This window comes from Leucoraja erinacea, chromosome 17, assembly GCF_028641065.1.
Source record: "Leucoraja erinacea ecotype New England chromosome 17, Leri_hhj_1, whole genome shotgun sequence".
NCBI lineage: Eukaryota > Metazoa > Chordata > Chondrichthyes > Rajiformes > Rajidae > Leucoraja > Leucoraja erinaceus.
In genome coordinates, this window is record NC_073393.1 from 10,839,493 (window position 1) to 10,862,295 (window position 22,803).

General features: G+C 39.5%; 2 protein-coding genes and 1 long non-coding RNA gene across 5 annotated transcripts in view; 2 read left to right on the forward strand and 1 right to left on the reverse strand.

The window, feature by feature from the left end:
* The window catches only part of nutf2 (nuclear transport factor 2), a 37,087-nt gene extending 32,551 nt beyond the window's left edge, over positions 1-4,536 (forward strand). For both annotated transcript variants that reach the window (XM_055648487.1, XM_055648488.1), the window contains exon 5: positions 470-4,536. In XM_055648487.1, the coding sequence (XP_055504462.1) occupies positions 470-583 (114 nt within the window). In that variant the 3' untranslated portion in view covers positions 584-4,536. The remainder of the gene's footprint in view (positions 1-469) is intronic.
* An 8,017-nt stretch (positions 4,537-12,553) lies between these two features.
* Positions 12,554-15,269, reverse strand: LOC129705095 (uncharacterized). Its single transcript, XR_008724851.1, has 2 exons — positions 14,899-15,269; positions 12,554-14,749 (listed from the first exon to the last, which is right to left on the reverse strand). It is a non-coding gene; the product is annotated as an uncharacterized LOC129705095 (long non-coding RNA).
* Positions 15,270-15,407: 138 nt separating this feature from the next.
* The window catches only part of edc4 (enhancer of mRNA decapping 4), a 62,714-nt gene continuing 55,318 nt past the window's right edge, over positions 15,408-22,803 (forward strand). Inside the window, exons 1-2 of one of the 2 annotated variants that reach the window (XM_055648490.1) lie at positions 15,408-15,574; positions 22,547-22,703. In XM_055648490.1, coding sequence (XP_055504465.1) covers positions 15,475-15,574; positions 22,547-22,703 — 257 coding nt within the window. In that variant the 5' untranslated portion in view covers positions 15,408-15,474. The remainder of the gene's footprint in view (positions 15,575-22,546; positions 22,704-22,803) is intronic. The other variant, XM_055648489.1, reaches the window with a different exon arrangement.

Sequence of the window (22,803 nt, forward strand, 5' to 3'; positions counted from 1 at the left end):
GTCGAGTACAAAAGGGAAGAGACTGAGTGCAGAATATAGTTGCTCTAGATTTACATGTTTGAAAGGAGATTTAAGAGTAGAGTGATTGTATTGAATGACAATATACCTGAGAAGAGCATGCAAAGAATCATCTTGCTCAGGCCCCATCTTACAGTTTGGCTTAAAACAGATTTTTTCAGTTGCTCCCATCAAGAACTTCTTAAGTGACTCTTTTATCCCACATTGAGACCATAGTGACTCTATTAGCACACAGACAGAAGTAAATATCTTGTTTCTTTGCACTCTCATGACAAACCTAAAATTGGTAATAATTAGATCCTATGAACTCTAATATAGTAAGATGTATATTTAATTTCACACTGAGATTTTGTCATTCACCATTTTGGTTGATCATGTTATCTGTATGCAATTTTTTTTTTAACGAAATACTTTCATTTTCAGAATCTAAACTTGTTTTGTTTCCTTTCAGGCTGACGAAGATCCTGTCATGGGATTTCACCAGATATTTCTACTGAAAAACATCAATGACGCTTGGGTCTGCACCAATGATGTCTTCAGGCTATCACTGCATAACTTTAGCTGAGAGTTCTACTTTCTGCACGTCCTTCTATCCACTCTTCTAGTCTGCTATTAATTGCAATAACTGGATTCTAAATATCATGCACAAATGTTTTACACAACAGTAAAATTTGCAACTTGACCTGGTCTCTAATCGCAGTTTGCTTGAATTTAATAATTTGTGCATGATATTTGGAAAAAAATGTCAGTTTAGCTGACGTGGACAAGACAGTACTCAGTGTGTGTTGTACCAACATGCCTTAGAAGATAAGTCATACCACACATCATTTTTCTCCTATGTACTGGTAAGTTGCTATAGCAATCCAAAGAACCAAAATAAGTAACAGCAACTTCTTAACCAATCTTTTGATTTGTTCATACCATTTGTTGACTTGTGCTACAATAAACCATGTATTTTTCTTAAGTTGGAAATGGTTTCATTTGGTTTCTGGCAGGTTTAACATGTTTATTTGATATATAATAAAATGTATTTGACGGTTTAATTGAATTGGAAAAATAAAATGGTATTGCTTGTGCTGGAGTAAAGGTTTTGGCCACATGTCTATAAAGAAGACAATTAACTCAAGGCGACTCAAACATAGTTATTCAAACTATGTTTATCATGATCAAACTTTATTTCAGTTCTATTGAAGGGTATGGTTGCTGCCACCTTGACAAATTGAGGCCATAAGAAAACTTTTAAATTATGAGTTTTTAAAGCTACAAAGCACAAGATTCAGCATACAATTTTTATCTAATGTTTGTATTTAAACTTGAAATCCACATTGCTTAACTTTTCAAATTTTGATTTCAGTAAAGCAAGCCAATGCTTGGAACATTAGCAGGACTTGCAGTGGATGTTCATAGGGTTATGTTTTAATTATCCTTTCTCCATTCATCCAAATGGTGTGACTTGCTTCAGTTTGAAGATCTGCGTCATGTAAACTGGCGTTCGTTACATTGTGATCACTTGACAGTTGAGCTAGAAGTGGATAAAGAATGTCAGCTTCTCATCTGAATGCATCACAGTTGTGAATTTAAATGCCATGCTACCCTACCATTTAACCTCCTTATGACAGAGCTGGAAAAAATGTGCTGTCTCTGATCGGCTGCTGCATCATCTATTCTTTTTAAATTGATGATCGAAGCAAATTTAGTAATCTCACACAATGTAAAGAAAATGGAGTCAATCCATTCATAATTGCCCATATCTCTTGGTACTGGAGCTTCAGAAATGCAGAAAGCATTTGTGACCAAAATTGAAAATTTAACACATCATCAAGAAGTATGATTGATGCTGATACAGCTGTCTTTAAGAATGTTTTTTTTCTTCAAATGTATTTAATCTGCATAAAGTAGGTTTGGGATTTTCTTTTGTAATAGTGATGCGTGTTGGGAATACAGTTCCATGATTACCACAAGTGTCTCACAAAAGTGGTCATACATTGTGCACACAGAGGCATTGAGGGTTATTGCAGCCCAGCCGAATACTATTCTCGTATGAATTCCAAATATTTCAAGAACTTAATCAGTGTCGGGCCACTTGCGTAAATATGTAATCTAAACAACTTGAAAAATATTTCTCCTTGATGGTAGAATTGGATTTCTCTGCAAATTTATTCCTTTTAGGAATGCTGGTTCATGTTGGACCCAATTTCCTTTTTCTCTTAACTTCAACAGTTAATTACTTGGTGTTAGGTGAACACCATTTCTTTTCACTGTAATTATCCAAAACTTGAAAGAACAAGTAATTTTAATAATTAAATGCTGAGAAGTGATTAGAGAGATCAATTTGAGTCTTGAACTGTAATGTAACAGGCACAATAAACGTGCGCAATTTTCACACAATTTAAATCTTAATGTCATTTGATGGTGGTAGTTGTATTGCAAAGTATGAAGCCTCTTGTTTGTAGCAGTAATCGGTGAAACTTGGGTGGTTTCTGAACTTGCAGGCATTTGTCTGAAACAATACAAAATAGATTGGAAAATGCTGTTAGATTATCCAAATATGTAACGTAGAGCAATGTGCTACAAGTTAGAATTTCCTAATTTTGGTTGATGTGTCACATGATGAAGTATTATCTAGGGATTGTCCCAAATGTAATTCGGAATTCAGAATTCCCAACGTATCAAATTTTATGGACAAATTATTGTCTTCAGTGTCTCTTGATTTTTCTAATTGCATGTAAAGCTTCTAAAATATAACAAAATAAAGTAAATTAATTCCAATTTGATATCATCTACATGTTTTATTCCAATCAAGGATTACGGCTGTTGCAATTTAAACTTAACTCTCTCTACCTTGCCTTAAATTGAATCAGTTCAGGACTACCTTGTGATAATGAATGTGCATAATAAAATCCCCGTGTTGAGGGGAGTTTGGAAGGCAACAAACTCAAATTTTTATCAAACAGTATTGTAAAAGTTGCCTATTGTGTTTAAGGCAGGTGCAGTTATAGAATAGTTACAAATTTACCAAAGGGCAAATTTGTTTTATTTATTAAATTAATTGGTATCTTTTTGCATTTTCAATGCATAACCTTCAGTGGTTGAACTACACATTGCAAATGTTACATGGCATTCTGTTTATTTTTTAATATTTACAATAGCAGGAGTTTATTCTGTGGATATAAATTCTGTTATAAAGCAATACCACTACATCACCATTGAAAGTAGTAATGATGTAGTTTATCCAATAATCGACTCAGAAAGAGTTTATATTACAGCTTTGTTAATTTGCAGGATATTTATTCTCTCAATAGGAAAGATATTCTTTAGCTTTCTTTGCATTCTCTTTTACACATTCACTCGGTCTACTTCAACCCAGAGGGTATGAAGATCATTATTTCATTATGAACAGAGCTCAAATGACTCCATAATACGCTGGTGGAACGTTCATTCACATTATTGTTGAAATAGCAGGACCAAAAGTTCCTTGTTGCAATATGACACTGTGCATGACAATTTGGCTGAGGATTTCTCCGCAATTGAAGCTGATATTTGAGTCTTGCTCACTCAAATCTTTTGTCACGACAGGCCATTGTTACAAGGACGATTGCAGGTGGCTCAACCCTCAGTGCTTCTTTATCAGTATTTAGAATATGGCCCTTGAATTTGAAGTACTATTGTACGTTAAGATGAGTGCTCTATCATGATGGAACAAGTAACTTCTGATTACTTCCAATTTTTGGAAAATGTTACTTTGGTGATGCAAAAAAAAAAAACAGCTGGAAGTTGATGTGCAAGTGTGAAATATGATCTAACCAGTTGCCAATCAAAATAATGAATTGAGGATACATTTATGTAATTATAGCCTATAGTATAAAGTTTAACAAAATGCAAATGATGAATCTTAACATTTATATACATTGAGCGTGTGTATTTCAGATTGTTTTATAGTTGCTGAAAACAAAGTAGAAATATCTTTACAGGTACATTAAAAGCAGACATATGAAAGAATGGATATGATAATTAGTTGACATTGCCTTTCACATGGATGTAACTCAAAGCTGCCTTCAGAGTACTTGGCAACTGTGTAAAGCACTATTGTGCAGCTTACACTACTGTACTGTGAATTTGTGTTAAAAGGACGTATGTTCAGAAATTATTTAAACATGTTATTTTGTGCCATACTAAGAGTATGTTATGTTTGCCTTAGAGATTTTGCTGTTGGGAAATATCATTCTTGATCAAAAAAAATTCTAGATCCCCATTGATTCCTTAGTTGTGTGATTTATTTTTTAGGTTGCCTTTGTCAACAAAAATGCAAGGCCTTGAAGGTCTTTCACTCCCAGATATAACAGAATCTTTGGTCACCGGAAGCTATGATGCTTTATTGGACTTGTGTATGCAGAATCTGATTTTCGATCTATTTTCGGAAAGAAAACTCTGCTTTCAATAATAACTGATGCACGTTCATTTCTTTGCAGTGTAATACCATTATTTTGTTCATTTCTACAATAAACTTTATCAAACTGCTTTCTTATTGTACTTAATGTTATTACATTAGTCCAGAAGAACAAAGCAAGTAATTTAAAGTACATTTTGGCAAGCTCAATATGCACAATATTTGATTTTTCATTCAATTTGTCAAAGAAAAGGTTAAAACAATCCATACTAGATGTCATAATAAGTAATTTGCTCCATTTGAATAAATAGAAATGTGGGAATTATGAAGATATTCCATAAATATAATTTTAATAAGGTAATAGCTTTTGGGGGATTTTAATATTGAAAGGCTTTTTAAAATTAATGTTATAAAAAATAATTAGGTGACTGAAACCTTTTTGCAATCTGAATTGTAAAGTGGTGTCTATTGCTGTCAACAAAATACATTTGTGATGCACCAGGTTCCTAAAATGGCCTCTGCTCACTATGTATTTAAATTTTCACTTGTGAGGGAGCAACTGAGAGGAGGAGCAGCAGCAAGGGAGATTTAAAAAAAGCAGCCATTAGTGCGAGGACGGTTACTTTCACTTGAACGCAAGCAGCTGAAAGGAGAAGCAGTGCAGGAAATTTACAAAGCAGCTATTAGTGTTCTGGAGTCACTACTCCTAGTGGTGTATAAAAGGAAGGAAGGCACAAGCGAAGTGAGAGAGTGTGTTGTGCTCAAAGTGCTGTGTTTAAGATGTTGTGCTCCAAGTGCTGAGGCTTCAGCCACGAGGTTTAGTGGAGGATAAAAGTAAGATATGGTAAGGGTTTTTATTTTAATAACTCCTCCTCAGACATACTGAAGGACAGACATCAGTTTGGGCACTGGTATGCTCCTCCTGCAGGACTTGATGTCCCAGAGGGTTATATAAGCCTGTGAGAAGTGTGAGCAGCCATCGCTCCTGACTGACTGTAAGGGAACTGGAGCTTCAACTGGACAAGATCAGGATCGTCCTGGAAAATTAGTCCATCATAGATAGGAGTTATGAAGTGGTCACATCTAAGGTACAGGCAGAAAATACAGTGCATTCAGAAAGTATTCAGACCCCTTCACTTTTTTTCACATTTTATTACATTACAGCCTTATTTTAAAATTGATTAAATTCATTTTTTTTTTATCATCAATCTACACACAATAGCCCATAATAAAAAAGAGGAAACAGGTGTTTAGAAATGTTTGCAAAATAATAAAAAATAAATAACTGAAATATCACATTTACATAAGTATTCATACCCTTTACTCAGTACTTTGTTGAGGCACCTTTGGCAGTGATTGCAGCCTCAAGTCTTGGGTATGACACTACAAGTTTGGCGCACCTGTAATTGAGTAATTTATCTCATTCTTCTCGGCAGATCCTCTCAAGCTCTGTCAGGTTGGATGGGAAGCATTGATGCACAGCTATTTTCAGGTCCCTCCAGAGATATTCGATCGGGTTCAAGTCTGGGCTCTGGCGGGGCCACTTAAGGACATTCACAGACTTGTCACAAAGCCACTCCTGCGTTGTCTTGGCTGTGAGCTTTGGGTCGTTGTGCTGTTGGAAGGTGAACCTCTGCCCCAGTCTGAGGTCCTGAACGCTCTGGAGCAGGTTTTCATCAAGAATCTTTCTGTACTTTGCTCCGTTCATCTTTCCCTCGATCCCTCTCCCAGTTCCTGCCACTGAAAAACATTCCCACAGTATGATGCCACCACCATGCTTCACCCTAGGTATGGTATTGGCCAGGTGTTGAGCGGTGCCTGGTTTCCTCCAGACGTGACACTTGGCATTCAGGCCAAAGAGTTCAATCTTGATTTCATCAGGCCAGGGAATCTTGTTTATGTGCCTTTTGCCAAACTCCAAGCGGGCTGTCATGTGTCCTTTACCTAAGTGGTGGCTTTACCTATGTGTCCTTTGTCCTAAGTGGCTTCCGTATGGCCACTCTACAATAAATGCCTGATTGGTGGAGTGCTGCAGTTATAGTTGTCCTTCTGGAAGTTTCTCCCATCTCCACAGAGGAACTCTGGAGCTCTGTCAGTGACCATCGGGTTCTTGGTCACCTCCCTGACCAAGGCACTTCTCCCCTGATTGCTCAGTTTGGCCGGGTGGCCAGCTCTATGAAGAGTCCTGGTGGTTTCAACGTTCATCTATTTAAGAATGACGGAGGCCACTGTGCACTTCGGGACCTGCAATGCTGCAGAAATAGTTTCATACCCTTCCCCAGATCTGTGTCTCAACACAATCCTGGCTCGGAGGTCTACAGACAATTCCTTCATCTTCATGGCTTGGTTTTTGCTCTGACATGCACTGTCAACTGTGGGACCTTATATAGCCAGGTGTGTGCCTTTCCAAATCATGTACAATCAATTTAATTTACCACTTGTGGACTCCAATCAAGTTGTAGAAACATCTCAAGGATAATCAATGGAAACAGGATGCACTGAAGCTCAATTTTGAGAGTCACAGTAAAGGGTCTGAATACTTACGTAAATGTGATATTTCAGTTATTTATTTTTAATTATTTTGCAAAAATTTCTAAACACCTGTTTTCGCTTTTATATTATGTGTGTGTAGATTGATGATTTTAAAAATGACTAATCAATTTTAGAATAAGGCTGTAATGTAACAAAATGTGGAAAAAGTGAAGGGGTCTGAATACTTTCTGAATGCACTGTAGATGGGTGATCATCAGGTAAGGGAGTAGGCGGTGAGTGCAGGAATCCCCTGTGGCCATCACCTTCGAAAGTACCCTTTTGGATACAGTTTGGGCAGAACGACCTTTCAGAGGAGAACAGCAGCAACAGCCAGGTAGACCTGGCTCCGAGGCACAGCGGGGTAAAGTCAAGTCGAACAGGGCTACAATGATAGATTTTTTAATTAGTGTGATAGATGGAGATTCTGTAGCAGCACACAGGACTCCAGGAGGGTGTGTTGCTTCCCTGGTGCCAGACTCCCAGAATGAATCGGACTACAGAACATTTTCAAGGGGAAAGGTGAGCAGTTAGAAGTTGTTGTGCTCATTGGTACAAATGACATGGGTAGGAAATGGGATGTGGACCTGCAGTGTGAATATTGGGAGTCAGGCAAAAAGATTTGGTCAGCAGAGTGGCATAGCTGGTACAGCTGCTGCCTCACAGCACCAGAGACCTAGGTTTCATTTTTAAATCTGGTACTGTCTGTGTGGGGTTTATATGTTCTCCCTGTAACTGGGTGCTCTGGTTTCCACCCAATCCCAAAGATGCAGGTGAATTGGCCCCTGGAAATTGTCCCTAGTCTGTAGGGAGTGGATGCGAAAGTGGGATAAGGTGGAACTAGTGTGAACAGATGATTAAGTTAGATCTGGACTCGGTGAGCTGAACAGCCTGATTACATATCTGTATCTTTAAATTTAAAAGCAGGACCTCGGGGGTAGAAAAGTTAATGTGCGGGGATTGCTGGTCGGTGCGGACTCGGCCCTGTTTCCACGCTGTATCTCTAAACTAATCAGAATATTCCTGGTCCCACGTGATAATGAGGGTAGGAATAGGAAGATAGGACAAGTGAATGCTTGGCTGAGGAGTTGGTGCAAGGGGCAAGGATTCAGATTTTTGTACCTTGAGCATCTTCTGGGGCAGATGTGACGTACAAGATGGGTGGGTTGGCTTGGTCCCCTCCTAAAAATGGAGGGGACCAATATCTTGGGGGAAGGGGGGAGGGTGATTTGCTTATCAGGATGGTTTAAGCTAGATTGGCATGGGTCAGGTAGAGAGAAAATGCTGGAGTAACTCAGCGGGTGAGGCAGCATTTCTGGAGAGAAGGAATGGGTGACGTTTTGGGTCGGGTCAGGTTCCAATGCAGTAGTGAGGCTGGAAGTCTGCACACAAAAACAATGACCATAGACAGAATAAGTAGGAGCACAAAGAGCAAGGAAAGATGGTTGATTTAAATTGCATTTGTTTCACTGCTCCAGGCCTGACAAATATGCATGTTCCTGTTAGAGTGAGGGGCAAGGCAGGTAGAAGTAAGGAACCCTGGTGAACATGGGAAATTGAGCCATGAGTCACATATAGGTAGTTGGGATGAAGGGTATCCCTGGAGGGGAATAAGAGATTTAGGAACATACCCAAGGAAATGAGGAGAGCAAAAAGGGGGCGTGAGATAGCTCTGGCAGATTGCATTTTTCTTTATTTTATCTGCTAAATCTATCTCATGCCCCTGAGAGACTTTGTTTGTACATAAGGGGGGCAAAGGGTAACGAGTGAAATTTGAGTTGCCATCATCATCGATGTGTGGAGCTGCAGAAGATAGGCAAGATCCTCTGAATATTCCTAGGTAAAACAAAAATGCTGGAGAAACTGCGGGTGAGGCAGCATCTATGGAGCGAAGGAATAGGTGAAGTTTCGGGTCGAGACCCTTCAGACTGATGTGGGGGGGAGGGAGCGGGAAGAAGAAGAGGAGGAAGAAGAAGGCCTTCTTTCTGCCCCCCCCCCACCCCCACCACATCAGTCTGGAGAAAGGTCTCGACCCAAAACGTCACCTATTTCTTCGCTCCATAGATGCTGTCTCACCCGCTGAGTTTCCCCTGCATTTTTGTCTACCTTTGATTTTTCCAGCATCTGCTGCTCTTTCTTAAACAACTCTGAATATTCCTCCTCTGTTTCAACTGTGAAGAAAGAAACAAATATGAGGGAATGTGGGATAATTGATCTTGATGTCTTGATGATGGTCGGTATTATAGTTGAAGAGGTGCTGGACATCCTACAATATATGTAGGTAATATCCAAGATCTGTTGGAAGCAAGACAATTAATTACAGGAGTCCTGGCTGAGATATATGAATCATTGCTGGACAAGTGTGAAGTTCTGGGTTTACATTACTTACATATTAACCATATAACCATATAACAATTACAGCACGGAAACAGGCCATCTCGGCCCTACATGCCGAATTGGAATGGTATGCTTCCTTGTGTAAAAGTGAAAACATGGCTCTATATTTAATTATAACAATTAAGGTGACCCCTATCTGACTTTCACAAGTAATTCAGATTTCACTCCCACCATAAGCATACTGCTCAGCAAATATGCATTCATAATTGCATAAACATGCTTGTGAAAATGGTGAAAAGTTTGGCATTAAGGATTGGCACCTTCAAGCTTGTTCAACAAATATTACATTTGGAGCTTTTTTCAGAAGTGGGGTAGATTGAATTATTATAACTGAGTTCTGGGAGATTGACTCAGCTGAATTATATGTTCAACTAATCAACTGCTAAACTATGGGTTTACATTTGTAATCTTTGTCAGCGGAACAATTTGTGGTGTGTAGCAAGATAAAAATACTGCAGATTTATTTAGTAAATACATTCCTGGGATTTTACTCTGAACTGGAAAGTGTTTCCACCATATAAGTCATGTCTGAACTACTGTGAGCCAAATTGGAGATGCAGGGAACTGCAGATGCTGGAATCCTGCTCAAAACACAAACTGCTAGAGTAACTCAGCGGGTCAGGTAGCATCTGTGTAGAAATTGGACGGGAGACTTTTCAGACTTACTGATAGTCTGAAGAGGGATGCCAACTCGAAACGTCTCCTATCCATTCGCTCTACAGATGTTGCCTGACCCACCCAGTTACTCCAGCACTTTGTAATTTGAGTCGGTTGAATTGCTTTTTCATAATATACAGTAGAGCTTGTATTCCATAACCCTCAATTAATGAGAAAACTTGCTATTCCTCTACTAATATAGTAATAAAAGCATATAGCATGGAAAAACTGGACCTTTGACCTCCTGAATCTGCGTTGACCATCAACAATCCAATTACACAACTCTTACGTTAATCCATATTGCCACAAACTCCTACCTACCCTTTCCCCTTCCTCGCCACTTTTACCATTCACTCGCAGACTTGGAGCAATTTACATACCAATCTGTATGTTTGGGATGCAAGGGGAAACCCATACGATAACGGGAGAGCATGCATTTTACCTCATTCCAGTTTCCACTTGTCTTTTTTCTATTTGCAGGACAATGCCTAGTGGATGTTAACGTAATGCAATTAACACCAAAGATCATTGAGCAGAGAAGAGCAAAATGGCGGATGTTCCGCTCTGTTACCTACCACAGTGCATGAGATTTTGCAAGAGTGGTCTATCTTGCTCTGCTCTATGATCAGCCTTTGGGTGCATGTGATGAATAACATTGACCTTGACTTTGATCTTTGATTAAGAGATTCTCTTATTGATTTGCATTTCATGTCTAATTACTGACCTCCCCATCATCTAAGGCATCTCGAAGAGGTACTGTCTCAAAAAGGCAGCCAACATCATCGACCCACACCACTGTGGCCATACTTTCAATTCACTCCTGCCTTCAGGAATAAGGTATCGAAGTCTGAAAACTAACATACAGGTTCAGGAACAGCTTCTTTCTTCCCAACAATCAGCAGGCTCTTGAACACTACGAACACACAACTAAACTACGACCTGCCAGGGGACTACGACCTGCACGATGGACTTTGGGCTTTGTTTTGCTTTTGCACTATATTGGTTTTTTGTATTTTTTTTGTCTGTTTATTTAGCTATTGGGTACTGTGCTGTCGCAAAGGAAGACTTTAATTGCTGTGGTCTGGTACATATGACAGAACACTCCAGACTAATTATTTTCTCATAGTTATTTTAAGTGAGAAGTCGGGCTTCGTCTTTTACTGGTAGCCCTATTATATGCATTCATTTAAATTTTTTTTTTTTTTTTTGATGGGTCAATTGACTTTATGGATCAGGAAAATTAAGGATTTTATTTCCTGAGCCCATCGTGAACTGAATGATCAACTGAAAGTGTGGTCCACAAATCTGTGTTTGCAATTTTCACAAGCATGGAATTAGAAAAGACTGCTAAGGTTCCTCGTGGTTGATGTCATCCACTTTAATAAACGAGTGGCAGCTATAGCAGTGCAGATGAGTCTTTGTGCATTGACGAGGTTGCCAACAAAGCTTATTCATGGCGAACAACTAATTAGATTAGGTATTGTTGGCTGGTAAATGTCCATAGTCTGGACCTTGGCACGGCTCAAAGTTTAAAAAGGAGGAGGGTGTAAAGGAAGTTTTGAAAAAACAAAAGCTTTTTGAGAGTCGTGAATATGCTAACAAGTGACAAATAAATTGACAAGATGTTATTGACTAGCAAACCTAATATGCTCGTAAATTTCTTGATGATCCATGGCATCACTTCTTGATGATTTTGTATTTTACCAAATACAGGAATCTCATCACTCCAATACTAGCTTAATGGTTATGCTATGTGATGTGGGTGTCCATTTAGCTCAAGGGGCATTTAGGCATTTGGAATGGAACTCTCTCAAACATTTTGTAAATGGACTCCTCCAACTGAGCTACCATCTGCCACATTCTGTCAAAGTGCCTCGCTGCCTACCTTTATGGTTTGTGCTCTCTTCAAGTTTGAGATCTTCACCAGGTCACTTTTCAAAAACTGCTTGAGTATTGTTTCATTGGTTAGGGAGCGTAAAACATTATTTTTGGATACAAAAATTCCAGAGATTCTAAGCAGATGGGTGTGACACCATTTATTTCAATGGGTTCTCTGGGTGAACTAAATACAATTACATTATGTGATGTATCTGTTTGGGCACAGACTGTGCAAAACCTCCAGGGCAGTTCTGTAGTCCACCATAAGTTACATCTATCATCTTTCACATCCTGATTTTAAACTCTGTCCCAACTGGAAATTCAAGGTTGTTTTCTTCTGGTTCAAGTAAATAGAATTTACAACCCAGCTCTGCATCCTGCTGGTCTATATGATCGATTATGAATTGCTTCCTGAATCAGGGCGCAAGTTTGTTAACTAAACAAGGTTGACCAGAAGTGGCATATTCTTTAGAATACCATGGCCATGATCCAACCTCAATTGCACAGAAGGAAGGTGAGTAAAAAGTGGAGAGGGATAAATCGGTGGTTTCTTCAATTTTGTTCTGCCTATCTTGTTCTCATTTTGTCAGATTTATTAGTGCCCAACTTACTTACTAATCCATATTAATCTGGTTGATGGAATGGGAAATTGAATATTTCATATAGAGCATCTGGACTTTGTTTTCCTCCTATCTTTTCTCACTAGATGGCAGACTGAGGATGATATTTCTTCTTTCCTTCCTCCTGAAATCTCTTTAAATTTTCTCACAATGATCATATTGCAATAAAAAGTAGACCATGATGGGATAAATTAAACCAAAACACTGGATATGTTACAAATCACAAATAGAACTGACCTAGATTAGTCAAAAGCAGGTCTTTGGTTTGTACCAGTGATGTACAGTAAAATGAATCTAAACTTCCCAATTAACGAATGATCTAGTCTTAATACCTGCAGTCTTAATTTATGATACAATTGTTTGTTATTTCAACTGGGTCTTTATTCCATAGAGCGTAGGAGGATGAGGGGTGATCTTATAGAGGTATACAAAAACATGAGAGGAATAAATTGGGTAGGTCCCTTACCTAAGTAGGGGAATCGTGGACCAGAGGACATACATTCAGGGTGAGGGGGAAAAGATTTAATAGGAATCCGAGGGGTCACTTTTTCACACAAAGGGTGGTGTGAGTATAGGACAAGCTGCCAGAGGAGGTAGTTGAGGCTGGGACTATCCCATCGTTTAAGAAACAGTTGGACAGGTACATGGATAGTACACAAAAATGCTGGAGAAACTCAGCGGGTGCAGCAGCATCTATGGAGCGAAGGAGATAGGTAACGTTTTGGGCCGAAACCCTTCTTCAGACATGGATAGGACAGGTTTGGAGGGATATGGACCAATCGCAGGCAAGTGGGACGAGTGAAGCTGGGACATTGTTGGCCGGTGTGGGCAAGTTGGGCCGAAGGGCCTGTTTCTACACTCGTCCCACTTGTAGTCAGTTTGTATTCGGTAATTGAAATTTTAACTATTATCAAAGACACTCGTTTTATGAACAATTTGAATATGCTAAAGGGCATTGATGAATTATACCAGGTGCGGTTTTAACCATGCTAATATAAAATGATCAATTCAGCTCTTATAACTAAGAAAGGCCTGGATACTCACCACTAATATCTCACACCATTCCAGCACAAACAACTTTATTTTCAACATTTTTCTGAGATTAATTTTTGATCGAATTTCAGTTTGAACAAACAATTTGCTCATCAACGGGTGGCAGTGTGGATCGGTAACATCTCCTCCTTCCTGACCATCAACACTGGTGCACCTTAAGGGGCTGTGTGTTCGCCCTCTGCTCAACTCTCTTTAGAACCCTGACTGTGTGGCTAAGCACTGCTGCAATGGCAGCTATAAATTCACCGCTGACACCATTATGGTTGGCTGAATCATGGGTGGTGAGGATTGATGGTGCTGCAACAACGCAATCTCGCTCAACGTCAACAACAATAGAAGTAATTGTTGACTTCAGAAAAGGAAAGTTCGGTAACTGCTCCAGTTTTAATTGGTCATTTAGCGAGGGAGTGAGCAGCTTCGAATTCCTGGATGTTAACACCTCAGATGACGTGTCATGGGCCCAGAACACAGACAAAATCATGAAGCAGGCACGGCAACATCTCTACTTAGAAATGTAATAAGATTTGGCAAATCTCTGAATGCTCTTAATAAATGTCTACAGATGTAATGTGGAAAGTATCTTGAAGAGAAACTTCTAAATTTGTAAAATTCTAAAATTGTAGTCAATTTTAATAGTTGTCAATTTTAAATGACCAGGCCCTCAACTTGTATCTATGTCTTCTTGTTGAGACTGCCCCCAAGAGTGGAAATGCTGCATATTTAGCCAGTTGTTGATTTTAAATACAATCAACTCTCATTCTTCCAATTCCAAGTTTTCAAGACTAATGCACCAGTTGATAGGTTTGCTGTTTTAAAAGGACACATAGCATCTTTGGCTTTATTGTTAGAAGTGGAGAATAAAAGAAGATAGAGAACCTGTTGAATTTATGTAATGGCTATTGCAAACCTTTGCATTCTAAATCAACTCTCGGCCAAATAAATACTTTATAATTGTATTCACTGCTATAAAACCAGCAGATGACTATAGTGTAGTGACTATAAATAACAATGTGAAAACAGTTAGGTTTACTTAAACTTTTCCAAACTACTGATTACGTTTCTAAGGTAAAAATGCTGGAGAAACTCAGCGGGTGAGGCAGCATCTATGGAGAGAAGGAACAGGCGACGTTGAAAGGTTGTCTCGACACCACGACACGATGTTCTCGATCTCCTTCTTATACTCTGTCTCATTATTTGATGGTGGTGTCATCTGCAAATTTGAATATTGAATTAGATTTGTACAAGGCTGCACAGTCGTGGGTGTACAAGGAGTAAAGAAGGGGGCTGAGAACTGGAGTCAAGACAAAGTCAAGGGTATTTCATGTTGTAGTACTGACAACGAAACAATGAAATTCTTACCGGCAGCAACATAACTGACCTGTAGCCACAGTACTCAAATAACATAATAAACAAAACAATCAATAAATGGAAAAACCCCAGTGAGGTGCTGTTCATCCAATTTGCGCTGGACCTCATTCTGACAGTGGAGGAGGCCCAAGACAGAAAGGTCAATATGGGAAGGGGAGTTAAAGTGTTTAGCAAACGGGAGATCGTTTAGGCCAGGTACACTGAGCGGATTTGTTCAGCAAAACAATCGCCGTGCCTGTGCTTGGTCTCACTGATATATAGTTCCGTGCTGTGTCTCGAAATTAAACTTAAAAACAACCAATAATAGTGCAAAAGATGCGGAGGAATTTGGGGTAGAGTGTTTGCAGTAGCAAAGACTTGTTGAGTGGTGCCTCCGCCGTGTTGCGCTGGGTTACCGGGCGGGGGAAGGAAGGAAGGGTGCGGGTTGCACCGGAAGGGACGATTTTCCCGGTGGCGCTGCCGGCGGTTCCGAGCAAAGATTGGTTCCGAGGGGGCGGTTGCCGCTGCTGCGCACGCGCGCACACACGCTGTGGTTGTCGAGCCGTTGCCGCCGCCGCCGCCGCCGCCATGGCTTCCCCGCCGCCGCCACCAACCTCCGCTTCCAAGATGGACATCCAGAACGCCACGCAGCACCTTCGCGACATGCTCAAGCTGGACCGGGTGTCCGGTAAGCTTGGGTTCAGTGCCGTCGCCGTCGGTTGGGGAGGAGAAGCGGTGGTTGTGCCGGGTCCCACGGGGAGGGGAGGGGGCAGCGCTGACATTAACCCGGAGCCCGGGCCTCGGCTTGCGGGAACTGCAGCTGCCCCGCCCGGGCTCGCCCTACACCCAGTCACCGTCACGGGCTCTAGCTGTTGTGGCGGGAACGGGGCGCCAACTGATGCTCGGCTCCGAGTGCGTCCGGGCTGATAGCCGGCTTCTCCTCATTCATTGTGGATTGAGCCTTCGATATAATTTAATGGAATATTTATCTCTTTGGGCTACTGATTGCTGTCCCACTTTGCTGATTTTGGGTAATAAGCGATTGTGCTCAAATCACCAATCCTTCCCTGGAATAGTATTACGGTGTTGTAGCAATCGACATAGTACATTTATAATATTAGGTGTATTGATATTTGATGTTCAAAACATATTCAAATCAACACGTTGTCAATCCTGTTTATTGTAATGTTGGCAAGTTTGTTACTGACGCGTTAGTTTGGTTACGTTGTTTGGACCAGATTATCATAAATTATTTGAACGAGGGTGACATTTTTCTTTACACTCAATCTTGAATCAACCTGGCCCGTTCAAACTTTTCAAAGATGGTACTTTTGCAGGGCATGTTGGTTATAACATGGCAATGTTAATAATAATAAGTAAGTTGATTGCCCATTGTGGATTTCAGTATAGGAGTAAAGAGGTTGAGGCTTTCAGTATCAGAGTAAAGAGGTTCTTCTGCAGTTGTATTATTTATGTGTGTGTGTGTATGTATAGGGCTCTGGTGAGACCACATCTGGAGTATTGCGTACAGTTTTGGTCTCCTAATTTGAGGAAGGATATCCTTGTGATTGAGGCAGTGCAGCATAGGTTCACGAGATTGATCCCTGGGATGGCGGGACTGTCATAAGAGGAAAGATTGAAAAGACTAGGCTTGTATTCACTGGAGTTTAGAAGGATGATGGGGTATTTTATAGAAACACATAAAATTTTAAAAGGACTGGACAAGCTAGATGCAGGAAAAACGTTCCCAATGTTGGGTGAGTCCAGAACCAGGGGCCACAGTCTTAGAATAAAGGGGAGGTTATTTAAGACTGAGGTGAGAAAAAACTTTTTCACCCAGAGAGTTGTGAATTTATGGAATTCCCTGCCGTGGAGGCCAAGTCACTGGATGGATTTAAGAGATAGTTAGATAGAGCTCTATGGGCTAGTGGAGTCAAGGGATATGGGGAGAAGGCAGGCACGGGTTATTGATAGGGGACGATAAGCCATTATCACAATGAATGGTGGTGCTGGCTCGAAGGGCCGAATGGCCTCCTCCTGCACCTATTTTCTATGTTTATGTATTCTCACTGTGTACCCTCATGTTTGTCTGAAGTTGATTTTCCTAAAGTTGGTTGTAACCAAGGGTTACAAATCTACAATTTTTGAATGTGTTTCATGTTTCACACTGGAAAAAACCCCATCTCAAGACAGTAGTTGTATAAGCAATTGATTTTCATTAGATTTGCTTTACCATTCATCAAGAAAACAAATCATTTTTTAATATTTTGTTTCACTTTCCATCCTTATTACATCTTTTGATTCTCATGTTATCTGGAAATCTGTTTAAAATGAAACTGATGATTGAGTCTCCATAGCCTTCTTGGTTAGAGAATTTCCAAACTTACACCATCCTCAGAATGAAAAAACATTTTTCCTAATTTCAGTCCTGAATCGCATTACTAATTCTAAAACCGTATTCCCTGGTCCCATGCTCCTCAGCCAGGGGAAATAGCCATCCTACAACTGGCCTGTCAGATCTTTTAACATTTTTGCTGTGTTGACTAGATGTCCAAACTCCAGAGAATGCAGTACTCGCCTACTCAGGCCCTGATAGGGCAACCTGCATGCTTGGAACCATTTGAGAAAATCTTTGTATACCCCATCAATCCTATTTTAGATAAGGTGACCATTATACACTATACTGCAGATGTGGACCCACCTAAGTGCTATATAATTATAATAAGACTTTCTTGGTCCTGACCCACTGAACTACTCTAACATTTTGAGCCTTTTTTGTAAACCAGCATCTGCTGTTGCTTGTATCCACATAATCATTTGCCCTTCTCTTTACCCGCTGTACCTGCTGGCCATCAGTAACTTATTACAAGCACACCCTGCTCGCTGAACTTCAACAATACCCGATTTTAAAGGTTATTTGATTTTCTGTTTTGTGCACCAAAGTAGATAATTTTGTATTTTTACTTATTGTGGTTGATACAGTTGCCCAGACGATAGAGATGCTGTTTCATCGCACCAGCGCCTTTGATACTCTTCACAACTATGCTAGTATTTGTGTCATCTGCAAACTTACAAATCGGCCACATACATTTTTATTCAAATTGTTTGTATCTATTACAAACAAAGAAATTCCACGGTGAAATAAATTCTCAATTCCACTCTAATTTTTTCTACTTGTTACTTTAAATCAGTGCCCACTAGTTATTGAAGGTAGACAAAAGTGCTGGAGAAACTCAGCGGGTGCAGTAGCATCTATGGAGCGAAGGAAATGAGCAACGTTACGGGCCGAAACCCTTCTTCAGACTACCCCGCTACCCCACTAGTTATTGACTCCTTTACAAAGGAAAATGATCCTATTTGTTCATCTTTTTGCCTTTCAATCCTGTATGCCCTGATTAGTTCTCCCCTCTTTTCCAGAGCAAACGATCCCAGCCAGTTCACTTTTCCTTCTATCGAGGAAATTGTACAGATCCAGCAATATCTGTGCAAATCTACTTAAACTCGCTCCATTAGCAACTACTCTTTTAGATGTGACCAGAACTTTATGTTTTACTCAAGCTGTCGTTTAGCTTTTGTGCTGTTCAATGTATCCCATTGAACTATAAATTAATCCGCCCACCTGTGTCATGGCGTGTTGTGCTTTTGTGTCAACCCACCATTGTCTCTTTCCCTTGTGTTTAACTATTTTGAGCTCTAGTTTACATTTATTGATGCCTCAAAATAAAATATTAAACCGATATCTTAAATCGAACAACTGCACACATCCAGATGTTACATTGAGACCTCACAAAATATTACATTGAAAACTGCAGATGTAATTATGCATAGCTTGTTTGTATTAGACTAATTTCCACTTTACACATATAAGCCATGCAATCACGTAGCTGACTCTGATTTTGCTTGGTTTGCTTGGACAATGGTTTTGCTCAGATAAACCATTTAGTAGATAATTTCAGATTTTATAACCAAACAGGAACAGATCCAGTATTCTGACATTCAAAGACTGTTTATCATGAATCAACTAACCAAGCAGAATGACAAACCTGTGCACACATTATTGTTTATTCTGAGCATTAAAATCGAGCAGTAACTTCATCAACATGGTGCTAATATATCCCTTTGGTTTGAATTTCATACTTCTGATCTTTTATCCGTTTCAACTTTGTGGTATGCTGCATTTTTGGCTACGACCCTACGAATGCTCAAAATGCAAATACATGACATGCAATACAAAAATTAAAAAATATTCACAACTTCCAAATAAATTGTAGAAAGAAACAAGTGACGGTGAAATTTATGCTTGATTGTAGTTGGATGTATCTCACCTCGTGCTCCATAAACTCAGATCATGAAAAAGCACCGTCACTTTATAAATAGGGCCGGTATTCATGCTGAGTTAGATAAGCGACATTAGCATATTCTGAGGACGAGGAAGAAGAAAACAAACAGGTTGTTTTGTATCTTCTGCAAAATAAGTTTTGCACTCTGCATTTCCATTGTTAATTTAGACTGTTGGTTACCAATTTATTTGTGGATTGAAAAGTGTTGAAATATTTAGCAAGTCGGGCAGCATCTATGGATAGAGAAAGAGTTAACATTCCTTTCTCATTGCAGCCGTCCCAAGTAAAGTCCTGACCATACAGGAAAGATCCGATCGGGAGGGCCCCTCGCATTGTTTTGTCAAGCATGGTGTGAGCTTGTCATTGAGTTCTGGCTATGAGGCATTTTGTCAGATGTTTTTACAATCTGCACAGAGAATCACTCCACAAGATCCAGAGTGTTTGCAGGGCTTTCTGTGCTGATCACTATTTCTGCAAGAACTTTTCTTTGATGTGTAGATACTGCAGCAATGTCCAAATGACTAGAATATTGCTTAGCAAAGTGGCCAGGCCAACCCTTTGCAACACTGGGGACAGGTTGAACCCCAGCAGCTAGTAACTCTTGGCACCTGTGTACTTTGGCTCCAAGCACAGCCCGATGCAGCCACACATGAAGGTGGCCATCAGGAGGAGAGCGATATTAGGTTAGATTTACTCTCCATTTTCCAGGCACATGCATCGTGAACCTTGTGCAACCAGCCCATTCTAGGCATTAATCCAGTAAATCTTCTCCAAGTGGCTTTCAACTCATTTCTTTCAACTCATTTTTAAAAATAAGGAAACCAACACCATATGCAGTACTGCAGATATGGACTAGCCATGTAACTGAAGAATGAGCTCCAAAGTTTAGTATTCAACATCCAGCAATAAATCATATTCTGATAGCTTTTCCAATTACTTGCTGTTTTTGCATACTAGCTTTTGTGAATAATGCATTAAGACAACAGATCTCTCTGTACCTTAGAACTCCACATTTCAACACTATATGGATGATAAGCTTTTTAAAACAAAATCATGTCAGATAATTTCATATTTTCCAATTCTATGCTCCATTTACTATGCACTGACATCTCTTTGTTGTCACCTTCTGTCCTCTTCAAAGTTCACCTTGCACCTGTGTGCCATCAACAAATGTAGCAATAATATATTCAGTGCCTTTATTCAATTCCATTATTTAAAGTGTAGGAAAAAGACCCCACCATCTATCCAACTTGTCCATTAGAAAAATATCAATTTATGTCTTCAGATTCCTGCTAGCCACCCAATCATCAGGGGGATTCACTTTTTGCAATAACCTTGAGGCCACATCTTATCAGGTGCCTTCTAGAGATCCAAGTACAGTTAATCCACCGTTTCTCATTAATCCATAGTACATTACCCTCAAAGAACTCCAATAAACTGTTGAAGCCTGATTAGAAGTGCAGCCCTTATGTGGGCACAAGCTTAGCTTGTTTTTTTTGTGGAATACGTGGATCTATTTTTGTTTCAGTTTTATTCCGTCATCCTCACCAATCTCCTTTTCTGATTTATCAAAGATATTATTGGTGTTTCTTCCTGCGCTCAAACAGAACTCAAACTTTCTTTATTTTTGCAGCCAATTCACACTGCTTTCACCTTTCACATTGACTATTTCCTTCCCGGATCTCCGTTTCAGAGGACAGTCCAGTGATAAACCTTTGCTCTTCAACCTCTTCCCTTCCTATAATCTTAGAATTGTGTAGGTATTTCTAATAAATTCCTGATCCAGATTCACTGTGCCCTTTGCTGAATGGCATGTGGTAGGCTTTGAATGGTGAATATTTGTTGTTTCATTTTTTTATTTTGTTCACTTATATAATGGTATCTCCGGTTCGAGATGATAAATGTCAAACCCTTTGATCATCACATCTTAAATAGTTTTAATAGCGACATGAACAACCACTTTAGTTTGAAAGCTTTGCTCTGTTCTTTGATCACATCTTAATCAAATCTGTATTTTTTCCCCAATCCCTTTTGTTAGTATTTACGGCCAAAAGACAACTGACTGCTGTAGCTTTCCTGTCTGCTTTAGATGTCTTGAGAATATTAGAAGTTCTAGTATAGCACACCCGCCATCTCTCCCAGAACAACAACCAAATCTGCTCCTTTCTCCCTTTCTGGTAAACATTCGATGAACAAATGGCAAATCTTTCCATGTTCATCTTAATTCTCTGATTAAACATTATTATAGAATCTCGGCTATCTTGCTACACGCTATACCTAGAATTAGAATATTTTTTGTCACAATGCTCACATTTGCACTTTCAAATTCAAATGCTGCCAGCTTTGGAAAATCTGATGTGAGATGCCCTATTGGTAACACGTTTTAATGTGTTTCCTACCAGAGGAAGTCAATGGTGGGTTCTAGAGAATATTAATAAGGACTTGCAAGTAAGAATGTTGAAAAAGGGTGAAAAAAGATTCAAATAAACTAGGAGACAGAGCAAATGCAAAATATAGCAGATACGGGAGTAATCAGAAACATCTGCCTATCTTGCTTGTTTTCCCTCTCGCTCACCGCTTAGCTTTTGTCTTTGTCCATTCTCTCCGTTTATTTCCCTGCTCATGAACTTTTTTGGTGGTTGTTCATTGCTCATTTTTCTCCTTGTTTCCTTTTCCATAGCTACTGACATCCTCATTCTTGATTTCATAATCACCATAAATACCTTCAAATTACCTACCTTTGAGCCCTCTGTAAAAGTACATCTGTGATTAAATATGCCTTTGTTAACTTTTCTTAAGATTATCTTTTATTTGATAATATATAGATTGTCTAAGATGCAAGATTCCATATTCCAAAAAATACTGAATTAATTTTTTTGTTACTCTTACCTTGAGTTAAATGTAATAACAATAATATTAATACACTTTAATTTCATTGTAAATACATACAACAAAATTTCAGGCACACTGCCCGAGCGTAGCTCCAACGTAACAGATAAATAATAACGACAATGGAAACAACAAAAACGGAAAGGAAAATAACAAGTTAAGTCAGAATGTGCAATATTTCACAGTATAGTGTTGTGGCAGTACAATATATTAGCTATAGGGGCTGTGTGTTCAGTTCAGAGTGGTGATGACCTTGGGGTAGAAACTGTTCGTTAATCTTGTGTGTGATTTGATGGACCTGTAACGCTTTCCTGAGGGCAGAAGGGCAAACAAGTGATATGTGGGATGAGATGAGTAACCTTCTTGATTAAATCAGATTTATTTTAATTTGCTCTTTTTCATGCTTTGAGATTTCTTAATTATGTTACCAGAGTCGAAGGTTGATGGCCAAAAGAAAACAACGTCCTACAATGGAGAACTGAATGGGTTGTTGGTACCAGATCCCATTGCAGCTGGAGATGGACCTGTTCTCAGAGAGTCAAACCATGCAAATGTTCACAGGCTGAAGCTACAAGAAAATCAAGAGATGTAAGATGCTGTACTATTTATACATTTTAGGTTGATGTCACGAAAATGCAATTTCCTATTGGAAAATATGGTATATTTTCATAATTACTATCCTTGCCTT